Source organism: Poecilia latipinna, unplaced genomic scaffold (assembly GCF_001443285.1).
Source record: "Poecilia latipinna isolate Pla-1442-1.1 unplaced genomic scaffold, P_latipinna-1.0 Scaffold935, whole genome shotgun sequence".
Lineage (NCBI taxonomy): Eukaryota > Metazoa > Chordata > Actinopteri > Cyprinodontiformes > Poeciliidae > Poecilia > Poecilia latipinna.
In genome coordinates this window covers 213,078-230,443 of record NW_015113551.1, presented here as the reverse complement: position 1 = coordinate 230,443, position 17,366 = coordinate 213,078, and the positions used below count along the sequence as shown (strand labels likewise).

The 17,366-nt window shown below is 38.7% G+C and overlaps 1 protein-coding gene across 2 annotated transcripts in view; it reads left to right on the top strand.

The window, feature by feature from the left end:
- Positions 1 to 17,366, top strand: part of LOC106957771 (inactive dipeptidyl peptidase 10-like) — a 57,478-nt gene that overhangs the window by 5,867 nt on the left and 34,245 nt on the right. For both annotated transcript variants that reach the window (XM_015049236.1, XM_015049235.1), the window contains exons 3-6: positions 5,708 to 5,802; positions 5,997 to 6,071; positions 17,063 to 17,115; positions 17,186 to 17,267. In XM_015049236.1, coding sequence (XP_014904722.1) covers positions 5,708 to 5,802; positions 5,997 to 6,071; positions 17,063 to 17,115; positions 17,186 to 17,267 — 305 coding nt within the window. The remainder of the gene's footprint in view (positions 1 to 5,707; positions 5,803 to 5,996; positions 6,072 to 17,062; positions 17,116 to 17,185; positions 17,268 to 17,366) is intronic.

The following is a 17,366-nucleotide window of genomic DNA, read 5'->3' as shown; positions in this document are numbered from 1 at the left end:
GCCCAGGTAGGAATCGTCAGCTCAAAACATGAAGTGTGGCCCTATATAAAAACATCACACAAACACTGACTGAATATAATCAGATTAAGAGTTTTTCTTTACAACAAAAAAACTGACACAAACCTGATCGCAACAGTGGGACTTGTGGGCCAACACACCTGGTCGAACACAGAGGAGATTGATAATTGCCCACCAGCCTGACAGCTTCCCTTTTATGGGAGCTCAAAATGTAGAGGAAGCGACCCCTGGTGGTTCCACCTGTTACAACCACACTAACTTTTTCCGCTGGAGCAGATTGAGGAACAGAGAAGGGAGAATTAATTATTATTAAGGGGATTTATTATCGTCAGAGGAGGACGATGAGAGAGACGTGACCAGGGACGGATTGAGGAAGAGTTCAGATTAGCTGCTGCTGCCCGGTAGGAAGGTGAGGAAATGTTACCCCTGAAAAGGCAGCGTTTCATCCAGGTGTGTGAGAGTGAGAGTGTGTGTAGGTGAGTCCGGGAGGAGGACGCTTCACTAACCTGGTAGGAAGTCAGAAAAACACTGGAAGAACACAGGAATAATGACGGCCCGTGGAATTAACAATGAACACGTTCTGAGATGTTTTTAGTAATAAGAATAATTGTGAATTTCAATAAAATAAAAAAAAATATTTTTTCAATAAATAAATAGAAGACTTAGAAAACAGCTACTGATACCATTTTAAAATGTTTTTAAAAATGACTAGACACATCTTCACTAAATACTGTCTGGGGGAGTGGTAGCCAAAATGTGGAAATGTTCAATATAGAAAATGACTGCAAGAATGTTAGGGATTAAAGTTTACTGTTAGTAATTACTACACTACACCTCTGTTATGTGTCCTTGCCGTATGTTAAATTAATCTGTATAAGTACATACAGAATAATATGTATGTACATATTATTTACTGACAAGAAGTGTGGCAAACTTCTTGTCATTAAACCAGTTTTCAAAGGGTGCATTCACACTGCCAGTAAATGCGACCTGTATGCGTTCTGCAGTGTAAACGGGCAAACGACCTGAAAGTGTCCCGCATGCGCAGTAGAGGGCGCCATAGCGTCAGCGTTCTCAGTGTTCTGCCAACTGCCATAAAAAGAAGAAGTGCTCAGTGTTTGCGGAAGTAAACATGGAGTCTGACGGTGGAGCTTAGCTTACATATTTGAAGTTGTTGTCCCGTATCAGGACGCAGAATAGTGAGGTTTGTTGAATCAGTGACGTTCAGTTCGGATGGATGCGGCCTGAACGTTATGGTCGCATTTGAATCGGATACGTACCGGATATGGGTCACATTCTTAAAGAATCCGACCTGTGCTGTTCACACTGTCATGAAAAGATCGGATACAGGCCGCATTACGTAAAAAAAAATCGGAATTGGGTCACTTCAGGCTGCAGTGTGAACGCACCCCTAGAGTTAATACTAAATCATATGTTTTATATAATTTGCTTGTATTGGTGGGGTTTGTAATCAAAAGAAGAAAACAAAACAGTAAAATATTGGCTGCTGGAGAACATTTTTAATTTCCACCCCTGGTGATACCTGAACAATACATACGTTATTCAGCACTATGCAGCACACCAAGCAACACGTATCCAATAATATGCAAATAAATAAAAATACGCCAAGTAAAGCAACGATGCATATCTAGCAATATTTCAATGTTTAGCAAAATACACAGGAAACAGCGCACATAATAATCCAGCTAAACTTTTCCGTGTTCCCCAGTGAAGCTCAACATCAATCCAAACTGCTCAAATAGCACATGTGAACAATTAAAATAAATAACTGTTCAGTAACGTTTGTATGAGAATGTAACAGAAAAGTAACACTCACCCATTACTTGTAAATAAAATCCACAGGTTGTTGTACTGAGTGCTAGCTGTTAGCCACTCGTAGCACTCATAGATAGTCTTTAAAATGCCTTACGAAGTTCTTACTGGTCTGTTAGTGAATCCACTGTGGGTTTTCCTTTTTTAATTATTTTTTTTTTTTATCCATGAAAGAGCGTTTATAAAAAGTCAGCAACTAGTAAACCGGATCTGAAGCGGAAGCGTAGCCATTTTGTAAACATCAAGTTTGCTACAGCGATGGGAAATCAGGGGAAGCTTTTACTTACATCCGGGCCTGCGGGACAGACCGGTGTTATGCCCAGAAACGCATGCCTGCCCAGAATGGACCTTACCACAGGGACCGCGTTTCATTGGCTAATGCCCATTTGACGTCACAGCGCAGCTACCGCGTGCGTGACCTTTGAAACTGTCGAGCGGGGCGGCAGGATTACGGGCGACGACATATTCGCGTTTTTAGATCGATTTTTACCCAGAATGCAAATGGAAAAAACCGTGAGCGAAACGGTGACTGGGACTGACTAGTATATATTCCATTGAGGGAAAGTAAGTTTCACATTTGCTCAAGAGCCCCCTGGTGGTTGAAGAAAAATCCACATACAAACCGGAAAATACAATATATGAAAAAAAACACTGAATGCTCTCTGGTATGAGGAGGCGGGCCGGATCGGGTATTGGTCAGGGGGCCGGACCAAATGAGGTGGCGGGCCGGATCCGGCCCGCGGGCCGTAGTTTGGGGACCCCTGCTCTAAACCCTCGCATGTTGATGAGAAAACGGACTGAAATATGACCGAATAGGAAATTTTAAAGATATTTGTAACATTATCACGTTTCTTAACCATGTAAGCCCTAAAACGGCTGGTTTTATTTTGCAGACTACTTAAAATAAATACGGTTTTTACACCTTTATTGACACGAGTTGAACTTTTTTTCAGTCAGTGTCTGCTGAAAATGTTCTCCGCAAATGGTTTGAAATTCTCTGCTTTTTCTTTTTACATCATAAGAGCATTACAGAGGCCCATTATGTAGAATATTTATATCACGCTTAACATTCTAGTCTATTAATGTAGGAGGGAATGGATTTTAATATACGAGTTTCAAAATATTTGCATCTGTCCTGTTGGTATGAAACTTATAGCAGTAGCTCAGAGAAAAAATGTCATTACGTAGAAAAGGTGAAATCCTTTAAAACTCTTTATTTCTCCAAGTTAGAAAGTCATACCAACTGTGGCCTGTTGCTCGCCGTTTCTGACTAAGAGTAGCTGGATTGAGAAGGACCTCGCTGCAGCAAACAGGAAGGGGCGGGACAGATCACGTCAGTCTCACACCTTATTTGAAAATGGAACCATTGCACTCTGGAATTGAAGGGGGCGCTATTTCCTATGTTATCCGCGGCCACCCCTTTTTTATTTTCTTTGGAAATCCATGATATATTTTCACCTTTAGGAAGGAGTTTCACTCTCAGCATGTATTTGAACTTCTCTCTTTTATTTACTTCAGCGCAGCTCACAGTTTTTAACAAATTCTGTAGCTTTCGGTGTACTTCTAAATCTGCTCCTCAGTCGCATCTTTTCAGGCCTGCTACTGCCTCTAGTGGCGTGGGGGGGGGAGTACAACTAATCTAATTTCTAAATCAAAATACCACAACGTCTTTATTATTTACTATTAATTTCAGCATTACTAGCCAAAGATAAATTATCTTTGGCTAATTTTTCATTTTCTTAAGGATGTAGAGCTAATTAAATGCAAACAATACCTGTATACATTATAAATAATTTCTATATATCTCCATCAATTATAGGAGGAACAAAACACATAAAAAACAACATGGTCAACTATAATAAAAGGACCATTCGCAGTGGATACGTAAGAAATTTAATTGAGCAAAAGTCAATAACAAACAAATGAATTAGGTACAAAAGAATAACCAGGGTTGTTAAACAGATACAAGCAAAAATTCACATTTTTGTTTTTACGGAGCCATCTATGTTATTCTGAGAGACTTTTTATTGGTAGAGTCTTATATATAGGAAAAAATAAGATGAAACTATTTAGTCTATCAACATGGAACTTTTCCTTCAACTCTAAAACAATAAATCATATTCATAGAATCACATTATCAACAATTTGTGAATAGAGCAAAACCCTTAGCACACTATAGGTAAATATTATTTAGTTTGGTTAGAATAATTATTGCACCATCAATAAAAGACGTCTAATAGATGTTCCTATTGCCAGAGTAACACAGTAATGCCTTCATGTCCTCAGAGGTTCAAACTGATGAATAAAGATGGAAAATATTTCTTGCCGTCTCCCTTGTTCTTTCAGCAAACAGTTGAGACAAAGTTGTTTTTGGTTTCACCACCATTTACCTGCTGTTATACCTGCCATTCAAAGTATTCTTAAAAGATTGTCTGTTAGTCTGCAGCGCATGTGACCAAACCGCCGAGGAGATGAAAAGTTAAAACTCAAGTTAGAATGTTAAGTTTTAACATTTTAACTCAACAACCTCTACCTAACTAGAGGTTATACACAACCTTAAGTTGGGTAACCCCCAGGTCTTCTTAAAAGGTAGAGCCTCTGAGAACAGTTCTTAAAGATACAGTCAGTGCTTTCAGCAAAGTTGAGCTGACTGTCCAGGAATGACTTGAGGTATTTAAAATTTGCCACAGTTTCAACAGGTTGGCCATCGAGAGAAACTGGAATCACTTTCAGATCTTGTTTATGTCGTTCAATTAGCTCTACTTCCTTAAGAAAATGAAAAGGCATGTTCTTTTTGTGAGGGAATTTATCTTTTACTGTTCCAGTAATGCCAGAATTAATAATAAGTAATAAAGACGTTGTGGTATTCTGATTTAGTAATGTAATTAGATTAGTTGTGTTACCACCCCCACGCCACTAGAGGCAGTAGCAGGCCCGAAAAGATGCGACTGAGGAGCAGATTTAGAAGTACAGCAAAAGCTACAGAATTTGTTAAAAAAAACTGTGAGTTTTGCTGAAGTAAATAAGAGAGAGAAGTTCAAAAACATACTAAGAGTGAAAATCCTTCTTAAAATGAAGAAATATCACAGATTTCAAAAGAAATTACAAACGGAAGGCCGCGGATAATATAGGAAATAGCGCCCCCTTCACTTACGGATTGCAATGGTCCCATTTCCAAAAAAGGTAAGAGGCTGACGGCGGTCCGTCCCGCCCCTTCCTGTTTGCTGCAGCGAGGTGAACTTGGCTGGATTAGTACAGCCGGGCCTGAGGCGGAGCTGTTCGCCAGATGCGTTTAAGGCACTTTTTAAAGTAGGAAATTAAAGTGAAACCTCAATAATACCAATAAGCAACTTGTTTGTAGAATAAAAATTAAATTATAGATACAATTAAAGATGATTGAAACATTTTACACTTTTTCTTTTCAATTTTATAGGGGTAGCAGAGAAGGTCCTGACAGCCCACCACTGAGTAGCAGCTAATGCTAATGTTAGCATCCACCGTAGCAGCTAATGCTAATGTTAGCATTCACAGTTCACATTTCTGAAGGATTTGAAGCTGAAATCTTAAAGATAAACACAGTCTGGATGTTTTAAAAAATCTTTATTGAGACAGAATACAGAGCAATAAAATACTTTTAATCTGAAATTTTTATGAAATAACCGTTTTGAACAGAACTAGCAGAAACCCAACAGGAGAATGAAAACCAATAAAACATCTTTTACATTTACATTTAAGCAGTTGATTTTGATCAACTGCCCCTGAATCTCGGTGCAGGGCTGAGGTTCAGCTCCGACATGACGGGAAATAATATTTAATTACTGTTTTTAATAAACGTTTAGTGTTTCTGTCGCTGCAGCGCAGGAAGTCATCTACCGTAGCTGGAACGGAGACATTTTCAAACTCAACGTCTACAGCAACGAGACCGAGCTGCTGCTGAAAAACTCAACGTTTGTGAGTCAAACTAACATTCAGATAAAATAATATTACTAAGCTCTTATTGTGGAGGGCTGGTGGCTCTAGCCCTGCTGTTAAACTTCCTGTCTCCCACCAATCAGCTCTTTCCAGTAAACAATTCATTTGCTGTTTTATTTCTGGCGGATGTTTTTATGCACAGCAGAAAATATTTAATTTCTTTTTCTGTACAGGCAACGTTTAAGGCTACTAAGTTTGCAGTTTCTCCAGACAAGAAGTTTGTTCTGCTGGGATACAACGTTCAGCCGGTGAGTCTTAGGTCGGGTTCTGGTCCAAACTTCAGACCAGTTAAAGTTCAGACATGTTATGACATCATCAGTTAATCCTGATCAGATATTAAAATTTTAAATAAGTAAAACTTTTCCTGTTCCAGTAACTAAACAGAATAATCAGGGAATGTTATGATGCCATTTATCTCTAAACCTTTTAAATGATCTGAGGAAGCCCAGACGATGATGTCACGGCTCTTCACGTCGCTGACTGGTTCCTTCACATCATGTGACTGAACCCTGCATCTGGCTTCTTAGAATCAGGAAAAAAAATGATTTAGTGTTTCATTTGAAGGAACAGTGTCCCTTTGGAAGGTCAAAGGTCAGGCGATCAGTGAATCTGAGGTCATGATTGGATGTTTGGATGGAACTGTTTGGGAACAATAACCAATAATCATCCTCCGCCCTCAGAATGTGGCTGATTAACGTCTCGTTTTAACGTTTAACCTTCAGAGGGAGTTAAAGATGGCCGCCGGGTTCTGCTCCATTAGAACCGACCCGATGTTCTGTAAGCCTCAGAACGCGGCTGATTAACGTCTCGTTTTAACGTTTAACCTTCAGAGGGAGTTAAAGATGGCCGCCGGGTTCTGCTCCATTAGAACCGACCCGATGTTCTGTAAGCCTCAGAACGCGGCTGATTAACGTTCCCCTGGTAGAAACTTAATGGAAACAATCGGCCTGTGGAAGGAAAACGTCTGAATTCAGGAGAAAGCAGATCTAATTTTCCTTCAGGAGAAATGAGAGGAAACATTCTGATATTATAGTTCATAGTTCAGAAATAAAACTGTTTGTTACTAAAAACACAATAATCTAACAAAACAACAGCTGCTGGTTTATTCTGGTTATTTGGAATATTTCCAGTTTGGGTTCGTCTGCATTTGCAGGCCTCATCTGGGCATTTATTTAAATTATTATTATTATTTGTGTATTTAGTTTAAATTTTATTCAATTGATGACACATACTAAGTAATTTAATTGGTTGTTTATTTATTTAGACTTGGCACTCTTCGCCCTCCGTACTCCTCATTATTATGTTTAACATAACAATGATATGCAGGCCTGTGACCAGGGAGAAGCAGCAGTCGTCCAGCCGTTTCCATCCTGCAGAATTAAAGCCTCTAGGGATAATACGCTTTACTCCTGAAATTAGCCAGCTGAAAACATCATCCTGGGATTATTCACTTTAAAGATAAGTTGGTAAGATGGAAGAAGCTCCTCATATTCTTTCTGGGGAGAGTGAACCTTATTAAGACTATAATTCTCCCTAAGTTAATTTCTCCAGTTCTTGTTTATTGACTCTAAAGATTTAGCTGGGATCAATGAAGCGGGAAACCTAAAATTAAAACTGAAGTCTGACGACTTCCCAGAGCCTTGGTGGACGGGGCCTGCATGAAGACAGAACCATGTCTGTCTGTATTTCACCGTTGGCTTCCCAAAAACACGCCGATCCAGGAGACGGGACCCGACAGAGAGTCTGTGGACCCGATCACCTTTAAGTCTGGTGATTAAGATAACTTAATAATCACTAATGCTGTTAAGGCATGGGGCGTTCTGAGGGACTGTTTGGACTCAATCTGAATTTTTCATCTTTCACAACGTTGGCAGACAACCTGGATCTGACAGTAGAGGGCGCTGGTCCTGATCTCTGGCAAGAAGCTGGCATCACATGATCTATGGCAGAGGAGCCCAGAGTGGGTTAGTTCTCTCCCTGGTTTAACAGGTTTAGGTTAGTTATGTTCCTGGTTTAACAGGTTTAGGTTAGCTCTCTCCCTGGTTTAACTCACCTGGATCCAATGATGGCTCATTAGAGGAGAGCACTGACCTGATGAGAATGTTGCTTCTACCACCAGGGAGAGAGTAAAACATGCAGGATGCCTCCAGGACCCACTTTGGGCACCACTGATCTATGGAGAAACGAGAAATTCAAGACATTTGAGGACTAAAAACAAAACATTGTCTACAGGGACTTTTATAAATATCTTCAGCTAAGGCATAAATGGAAAAGGTTATGGAAAAACAATCCTTGATTGTCAAACGTGGGAGATTTGTGTCCAGATTGTGCTGAGCTACAGCCAGAAACAAACACTGTGGAGAATTTAACCTGCAACAACGGAGCCAGCAGGGGGAGACATTTTGACTCTAGAACCTCAGAATGCAACCGATATAAAGAAATGCAGTATATACACAACGTATGCATATCTCCACATATGTATAGCAAGTTCAAGAAGGAAGCTCTGCTAGCTAACGGTGCTGCAATGCTAAGTTAGCATTAGCTAACAGTTAGCATTAGCTAACGGTTAGCATTAGCCCAGCGCTGGGTCTCCTCAGGCTCATGCCCAGTCACCTGGATACTCCACACTGTGCAGTTCCTCCTGATTTTGGCCAGAGAGTCAGGAAGATGAAAGTTTCTGTTGTGACAGCCTTCGATCCAAATGGAAAAACTTAATTTCTGAAGTTATTGTATGTGACAGATTGAGATATTGTCTGAATGGGAAAGGTTCTGCTCTTAAAAAAGATGGGAATGTGTTCCTGAGTGTCTCAAAATAAAAAGGCCAGTAATGTGACCCTGAATGATGAATATCTTTAAGTTTTTATATAAATGGGTTACTTTTTTCAAATTGCTGTTAATTATTTACTTGCCTCCTGTTTTTGCTTTAGTTTTCTGTCTGTTCTGTAGACGTTCTGTCCTGTTGTAGTTCTGTTTTCTTTGTAAATTTTCAAAATATCTAACAAACATAAAATTAAAAAAAGATACATATATAAATTATGCAGCAGTCAGCAGTGATGGGATATTATAAGAAAACCTGAAAATGAAAACGAAACCTCCCGACTGTCATGAAGCATACATCATCACCACTTGCTGCAGATATCTGCAGCTGTTTATGACGACACATAGTAAGATGATTACATTCTGACTCGTCATAATTCCCAATAAAGATACTTCATATGTATTTTGGATCAGAAATAATTCAGTAAATTAAACTGCAGACTCAGATAAATTAACTCATGATTCCTTTAAAGATCAGAGATCTCTGGAACATTTTTAATCTAAAGGTTTTTCATATTTCACATATCTTGCATTAATATTCTGACTAGTCAGTCTCTGATATCTGGAATAATTACTCTGTCAAAACATTGCAGATTTTTATGGAAGCCCATTTCCGCCACTCATAATTATCTCATTATAATGAGATGGTCTGCATCGGCTCAGGACGTTTAGGGACTGTGGAGGCTGATCCCCCTTTCAGTTCAGTCCATCTGCACCGTTTGACTTTACCGTCGGTCGCACCTGCTGCCAGCAAGCATCCAGCTAAATGTCGCTGTTTACAACGGTAAGAAATGTGGTTTTGTTCATTTAAGTCTGTAATATAAGCCAGTATAAAGTAATCAATTTGGCATCCTGACCACGGTAGCTAATCTTGAAGATAGCTTAAGAAGATGCATTCATATCTTTGAAGCTAACGTTTTCTGTTTCTTTACTTCGTCAGTCCACAACTGACTTTAACTGTAGTTAATATCCGAGGATTATGTGGTTTTATTTGCTGCAATGAGATGTTCAGTTTACCACAAAGTCGTGGTGTAATAACTGGTGAGTAGTTCGTAGATGCTGCATCTCGCTCCCAAACCAAACCGAAACCTCTGAGCTGATGTGTTTTTAAAAGTTAAACTAAAATATGTCATGTACTCTCTCTCGTTAATTATTATTATTATTATTATTATTAAATTCTAAATAATTTAAGTAACTAAACCACAAGCAAAGAAATGTAGATATAAATATATATATTTTGTCTGCAAATCTATTTTATTGATTTAATCAGTAAGTTCAAATAACAACCAATCCAACATGTTCTTGCTTTTGTTCAGTGTGTTGTTTCAGAAAGACGACTGGACAGCGTGAGCAGCTTTTCACGAACCTCTTCTGATCACACAGGAGGCCTTAGGTCCCGTTCTCTATCGAAAGGCCTCTGTTCTCCACAGATGGCTTCATTTTCAGTGTATTTCCTTTTCCACTGCTAAAGACAAGGTCATTATGGAACGGTACAGTTCTTTATTACCAATAAATGTTTTCTTATCTTTTCTGTGAACTTAAAGAAATTTCTGAAGATGTGTCCATTTTAAAAGTAAAACCTCTGTATATGCATATATTTGTGTAATTATATAAATAACTGGTTTATAGTTATTATAAAACAAAAGTTTTAAATTTAAAAAATAAATATTTTGGTGAAAAAATGTATTTGTAACATTGAAATAGTTTGAGTTTAGCCTTAGTAAAATATTTGACAAAAAAACATAGTGCTTAAAGGCATTATGAATGTCCCAGCCCGGGGGCTTTCTCCATGCAGAAAGACCACCTGTGCACCCACCATGCATCTCTGTGCATGGTGGGTTCTCTCCGGGTACTCAAGCTTCCTCTCACAGTCCAAAAACATGACTGTCAGGTTAATTGGTCTTTCTAAATTCTCCCTAAGTGTGAGTGTGTGTGTGCATGGTTGATTGTCCTGTCTGTCTCTGTGTTGCCCTGCGACAGACTGGCGACATGTTCAGGGTGACCCCACCTCTCGTTTTCTGTAGATAGACACTAGACCCCTCCCGACCCTACTAGGGATAAGGGTGCTAGAAAATGCATTGATGGATGGCATTATGAATGACTGTATTACTATTAGTTTTCCAGGTAAAATTATAATTTGCAGTATGACTTGCTTTACATTTTATTGGAAACATCTGATGATGGCCAAATGAGAGATAATCCAGATGGCTCTTGGCCTTTTCTTTCCAAATGGGAGAAATAGAGAAGGGTCCATAACAGATTTTGAAATAGATCTGAAAGATTATCAGGAAGTGCCAATTGATGACAAAATCTCTGTTGGACAAATGTTTCATGTTACAAAACTGACTATTCTCAGGTTTTACCTGACCACACGTAAAAAGAAGGCTAACCAGTCAGTCAGTCAAGATGAAGTTTTGTCTTCACCACTTTTTCAGGATCAAGACAGTTCTCTGAATCAGCCCTCCTCTTCATCTGCTGTAAATGTTGCAGCGACCAGCCAATCTGCAATATCCACAGTAACTTCTGACTTCCTATTTGTTGGAAATATAACAAATCATGACAATATTAACTTTTCACTTCATTCTGCAGAGCTCAGGGAGGAGGATTTGGATAGCAGTAACATAGTGTTTCTAGGACCGTTTTCTGACAGTGAGCCACAGATTTTGGGTGACACTTTGCCAATATCCCCTCAATTCTCATCATCTGCCAAGGCAGTGAAGAAGATACTGGTAATTCACAGAGGTCAGGTACTTCCTGAGCTCATAGCTCACTTCTGTGATGATGGACTTCTAGATAGAGACTTCAAAATCCAACTTGTCCTGACAGATAGAACACCTGAGATGGGTTATGATGATGGAGGAGTCGTTAGAGACCGTCTTTCTGAATTCTGGAAAGAATTCTATGATCAGTGTATTACAGGAAACACTTAAAAAGTGCCTTTTCTGAGGCATGATTATGGACAACAGCAGTGGGAGAGTGTAAGCTGACTAATTGTTTTTGGATGGACAAGAGAGAAATATCTTCCTATGAAGATTGCACCTGTCATACTAGAGCAAGCAGCTTTTGGACAGGTAAAAAGTGAGGTGGTGGAGAATTTCCTTAAGTGCATGCCTGAATCTGAGCGTTTTGTGTTTCAGTCGTGGCAGTCAGACTTCAGCAGTGTTGACAAAGAGGAACTGATAGAGATTCTTGACAACCACAGTTGCAGACGAATGCCCACTGCCAGCAATGTAAATGAAATCCTCCAGGAGCCTGCTTACATTATTGAACAGTGGCCCAAAACACTCAGTATCACCGGGAACAGCTTCCAGGACCTTTCTTCATTGTATGAAAACTTGGAACCAAGTGCAAGAAAAGTTTTGAAGTCCATTGTCTTTCCTCAGGAAATGAATATTCATCAGAAGGATATTCAAAAGTACGTTAGCACGTATATCAGGAATGCAGATTTGCAGCATCTGTCCTTGTTTCTAAGGTTCTGCACAGGCTCAGACCTGTTCCTGGATAAGAAAATTCTTATCGATTTCACAAAGATTCAAGGGTTTCTCAGAAGATCTGTGTCCTTGAGCTGTCAATCTATTATGACAGGTATCCAGATTTCAGTGCTGAAATGAACAAGGTTTTGGAGTCTAACGTATGGGTCATGGACATTAATTAAAGTTTTGAAAGTGGTGGAGGTAGAGGGTGGAGATACACAGTTGTGGAAGTCCTAAAAGAAAAACAAAGGAGATTAAGGTGGCTATTTAAAGTAACAAGTTGCCTATCAAGATCTAAGTAGATGTTTTGAGGATTTTCCCCCAAATTTCCTTGACAGAGTTTAAAGTTTCAGAGATAACATTTTATCTGGGTGATGTTACCTTTCCCAAACTTTCTCCAGATGTAATTAAAAGGATCAACTGTTTGTGATAGGTAACTGCTGATTTGTGCACCACAGTTGTTGGTTTGTTTAAGGATAGGTCGTCAAAACTCAACAAGGCTTCTTAGCACTACTCTTCTTAAAAATATCAATAATTTGGAATCAGTAGTGATTTTTGATGCAAAAAACAGTCAATACTTACTGTTAGGATTAAGTACAAAATGTTAAGTATTTGTAAGCCATAGGATGTTGTCATTTATGACTGACATTTATACTTTTACATATTCAAAGTTGAAGTTTTAAGTTATTTGAAATGTAATTAGTACAGAATTGACATTGTCCACATTATCACAAACATAGAAAATAAATATTGCAACTTAACTTGTTTTTCTTTTTTTGCTCTTTCCCTGGTCATTTTTTAGTCAAAAATGTGCAGCATTTAATGTCAATTACTTAATTATTGTTGCCAAAGAAACGTCTTATTGTAAGAAGTAGAGATATTCTACCACACATGGACAAGTTCTGCATTTTCAGATCTGCCAACTTTCAGGGGAGCAGTCAAAAATTCTATCTCTGGAAAGCCATGATGCCAGACAATAAAATGTAGCTGACTTTCGTTTTGCCATAATTAACATGTTAATTGTTAGCTGACATAATAAATCAGAAGAGGTAAAGTAAAAATGACTGTAGGAAATGTTTAGAAGTTCACAGCCAGAACAAACAAAAATAGGAACTGTTTATTGTTATTGTATCTTTTTATAAGACACAACTGTGTTGACTGTTGTACTTGTTACATTGCATTCATATTCATAAAATCCTTTTCTGAATTCTTTTTTTCTTTTTTGCACATTCTATTTCTTTTGTGGAAGGTTATAAAAAATGTCTTTTTTTATTTTACTGGGCACAACTTGGTATATTCCTTTATCTTAAGCTTATCAAATGAGTGCACTATACACCAAGGCAAGTTTTTTTAAGCACTTTATTTTTGGGAATGTCAAAATAATGGATTGTTCTTTGTTGGTAGAATAGAAAATAAATACATTCTGAACAAAGTGTAGAGTCTGTTTATGATTTGTTGTTGCACTGTAAATAAATTGATTGGCAATAATACAGAAAAATACTGAAATATATTCATCAAGCGTAATGACAACATTTGTACTCTTATCAAATTAAAACCAACTGCAAACAGCATATTGGTAGGAAAACTCAACTGGTTATCTGTTAGTAGTAACACGATTAAAATATTGCTTGTACATTTAACATTCATGTTCATATATCAACAGTATCCCTGAACAAGTAAGTCTAATAAAATAGAGAACCTGGAAATGTAGGCACTAATTAGTGTTGTTTTGAACAAGAGGCTAGTATTTTGTAATAATAAATAAATTAATAGATTGACCTTGACCTCAACACTGAAGGAAACTAAAATGTTTTAGTCTTTTTAGAAAAAATAGAAACAAATTTTAACTCATTCATGCATTTAGTTTTACAGTCAGTGTTTACACAGGACATACTGACACAATATCTGACTTGTTAGATGTTTTGTGGACCTGGGTGATTTATAGAAACTGTTCTCCCAGCTCATCACTGATCATTTGACGGAGTGTTACATAAAGATTAGTAATTTCATACACATCATCTGTCATTACCAGTCTGTGCTCAGTCATGAGTTCAGTGCATAAGTGAAATACATCAACATCACAGGGAAAGTCCTTGAAACGACATTCTTCTATACATATTTCCAGCTTTGTTAGATCAGCAGACTGTAAAAAAACCCGTACAGGTTGGGAACACCATGCATTAATGTGGGACGACCACGAGGAGCCCGAGGATTATTTGTAGATCGTATACGATGGACAACCTCATCCAGCTCCACCTGTTTGATTAAAATACAGAAAAATATAAGAAAATAGTTAGAAAAAAAGTCATGCTTTTGTATTATTTGTAACTTATTTCAAAATTGTGTGCTGAAAGCAAGAAGTAAATTTATAGGACCTGTATTGTTTGTAGTGTAGAAGAATATAATTATACTAAAAGGCATGTTGGTGGTTGATTCACATTAAGATATGTTTTTACTGAAAAGAAATGTACTGGGTCAATCTGACCTAGAAGTCAGAAAGGAACTCAGAATGGAGAGATGTGGAATAAGCAATCACCAAAGAGGGAAAGGTTAAGTTGTGCAAGAAAATTCTGGCAAACGTCTTTTCCTGCTTGCGTGCGAGGAAGTCGGCCAGGACTGGGAAAGAATCTTTGTTTGGACAGATAAGAAACCAACAACTTGAGTAATAGTTCTTCTGATGGAGCAGATTTAACTTCCAGGAGGTCAACCCCTAATTCTCTGAACTTCCAACACACATCCAGTGTAAGACGGAGCCAGAAGTGCTACGCAAGCGAGGTCCAGTAACGCCATTGGTCAAAGATTCCCAATACACAACAGTAGAGCTGGAACTGTATAAAAACTGATGTCAGAAATAAGAGACAAGACATTTTGGATTCTGAGACGATGAAATTGAGATGATGAAAATGTAATGTGTGAATCCGCAGATGTGCATTAAATGTCTTCCTGGTTGTCTGTGAGCCGGAGAGAATGGAGTTTGTGTATCGTTTCTTATTTCATGAGTTTGGCACCTTTTAATTCCTCCGTAGGAAACAAAACTGGATCAGTGATTTGTCCAGAAAGCTGTCAACAAAATAGCCATCGGCTTTAAGCTGGTCGAAATGGTCCATCCAAAACTGGGCACATTCACTTCTTAAAGTGCACCACCATCGCTCTGTCCTTTGGTTTCCTGCACTCGGACCGAGAATAACAGAGTCAAAACCATTTTCATCCTCGGTGTTGTGCAGAAATCTTTGCATCGCCGCCACATGAGTGTTCTCTGTGCCATGATCCATTCGTATCTTCTGTGGAAATCCATTATACTCCATCACAGCGTCAATGAAATAGCCAGCAATAATGTGAGGGTCACTATTGGTCTTATAGGCTTCTAGCCAGATCATTTTCCTCGAAAAGCCATCTATGCATCCATTAATACATATCCCATAAGGCTTTAATTTGTCGTACCCATCGATGTGCCAGACATAGTTTGGTCCCCGACTGACATATAAGCGTCGTCTCAAGCGATTTTGTGCAGGCAGGTCAACCCCGTTGGGATCCAATAAGCGCATCAAAAGACGTACCGTTTCCGTCTGTGACTATGCCAGCCATGCAACATTTCTGCTGCATCCACCTGTAGCCGTGCTGTCTCCCAGATCCTTGTAGTTGGTCCTCAATAAAAGAGGCCACTTCTGCAACATCTGTCTTGTTTTTTCTACGCCACAGGCGCTTCTTTTGCAGTCTTCTCTCCAGTGTCCGGAGACTCAATTTAACATTAACGTTTCTTCCAAAATTCGCAAGATTTCAAGATTCGTAAAACCACTTCTGAAGTATTGATCAATGATATTATCAGTATCCATGTCTTTCTATCAAGTTGAGCAACTCTAGTTATCTCATTATAATGAGATAATTATTTTTTATTTGTTTAACTGAGTGGTGGAAATGGGCTTCCATAGATTTTGCATATGGACACTTAAATAAAAAAATGAAAAGGTTTTTGAAACCTGTGATCCTGTTAATGTGTCGCCAGCAGCACTTTTTCTTTTTAAAGCCTTTTAAAATGTTTCTGTCTTGGTAGACACAGCATAACAACTAATAATGTTAGTTTATAAATCACTGAACGGTTTAGCACCACAATGTATTAAATATCTGTTATTGCTGTATCAACCTTCCAGACACTCAGGTTCTGGTTCTGCTCTGCATCAGAACCAGAACCAAACGAGGAGAAGCAGCATTCAGTTTCTATGCACCAAAGATTTGGAACAAACTTTCAGAAAACTGTAAAACAGCTGAAACACTGAGAGCCTTTAAATCTCAACTTAAAACCCACCTGGTTAGAGCTGCTTATGGCTAAGTTAGGGTTAGAGTGGTTTTTGATGTCTTTAATGTTTTTATCTTTAGTTTTCATCTATTTATTAATGTCGTCTACTGTTTTTATTTTTTCTTTAATTATGTAAAGCACCTTGAAATGCCTTGCTGCTGAAATGTTCTATACAAATGAAATGATTGATTTGACTGATAGAGAACAAAAAGGACATTTTTTTCAGATTTCTGAATCAGTCGTAAAGTTCAGGAAGTTCTCGTTCTGTTTTCTCCCAAACTGCTCAGCTGCTTCTGACCAGGAAACCCAAAATAATCCTGCAGGCATCAGTTTGGACAGCTCAATAAGGGGCCTTACGGGTCATTTCTTAATTCACATATTTATAAAAATGTCATTTTAATTCATCATAGTGATGTTTGAGATGTGACTCTTTAAATGATGAATCTGTGACATTTCAAATATCTTGAAAATGTTTTGATCTTTCAAAATGTAAGAACATTTCTTCAATTATTCTCACTTGTCAGAATGTAGAAGCAGAAATCTGTTTTACAGCTGTTGACAGGAAAACCTCGGCACACCGCTTCACCCCAGATGGAAACGGGTTGATGTCGTTTAAAACAGGTTGATGACGGGCGACGTTGCGTTTGGGTTCCAGGTCTACAAGCATTCCTTCCTGGCGTCCTTCCTGATCTACGACCTGTCCACCAGGTGAGCCGCTGCCCTCATGTTGGGCACTGCAGCCACTCTGGGTGCTTCATGCGGTGCGTTCACTGTCCAGGGAAGTGTGGGAGCTCAACCCGCCAGAGGTGCCGGACTCCGTCCTGCAGTTCGCCTCATGGGGCGTTCAGGGACAGCAGCTGGTGAGACATTCAGGACCGTCTGACACTTTTTATGTTTTAATAAAAAAATCTGTTTTTTCTGTCAACATGCAATGCTGAGAGCAACCATGAGAAATAATA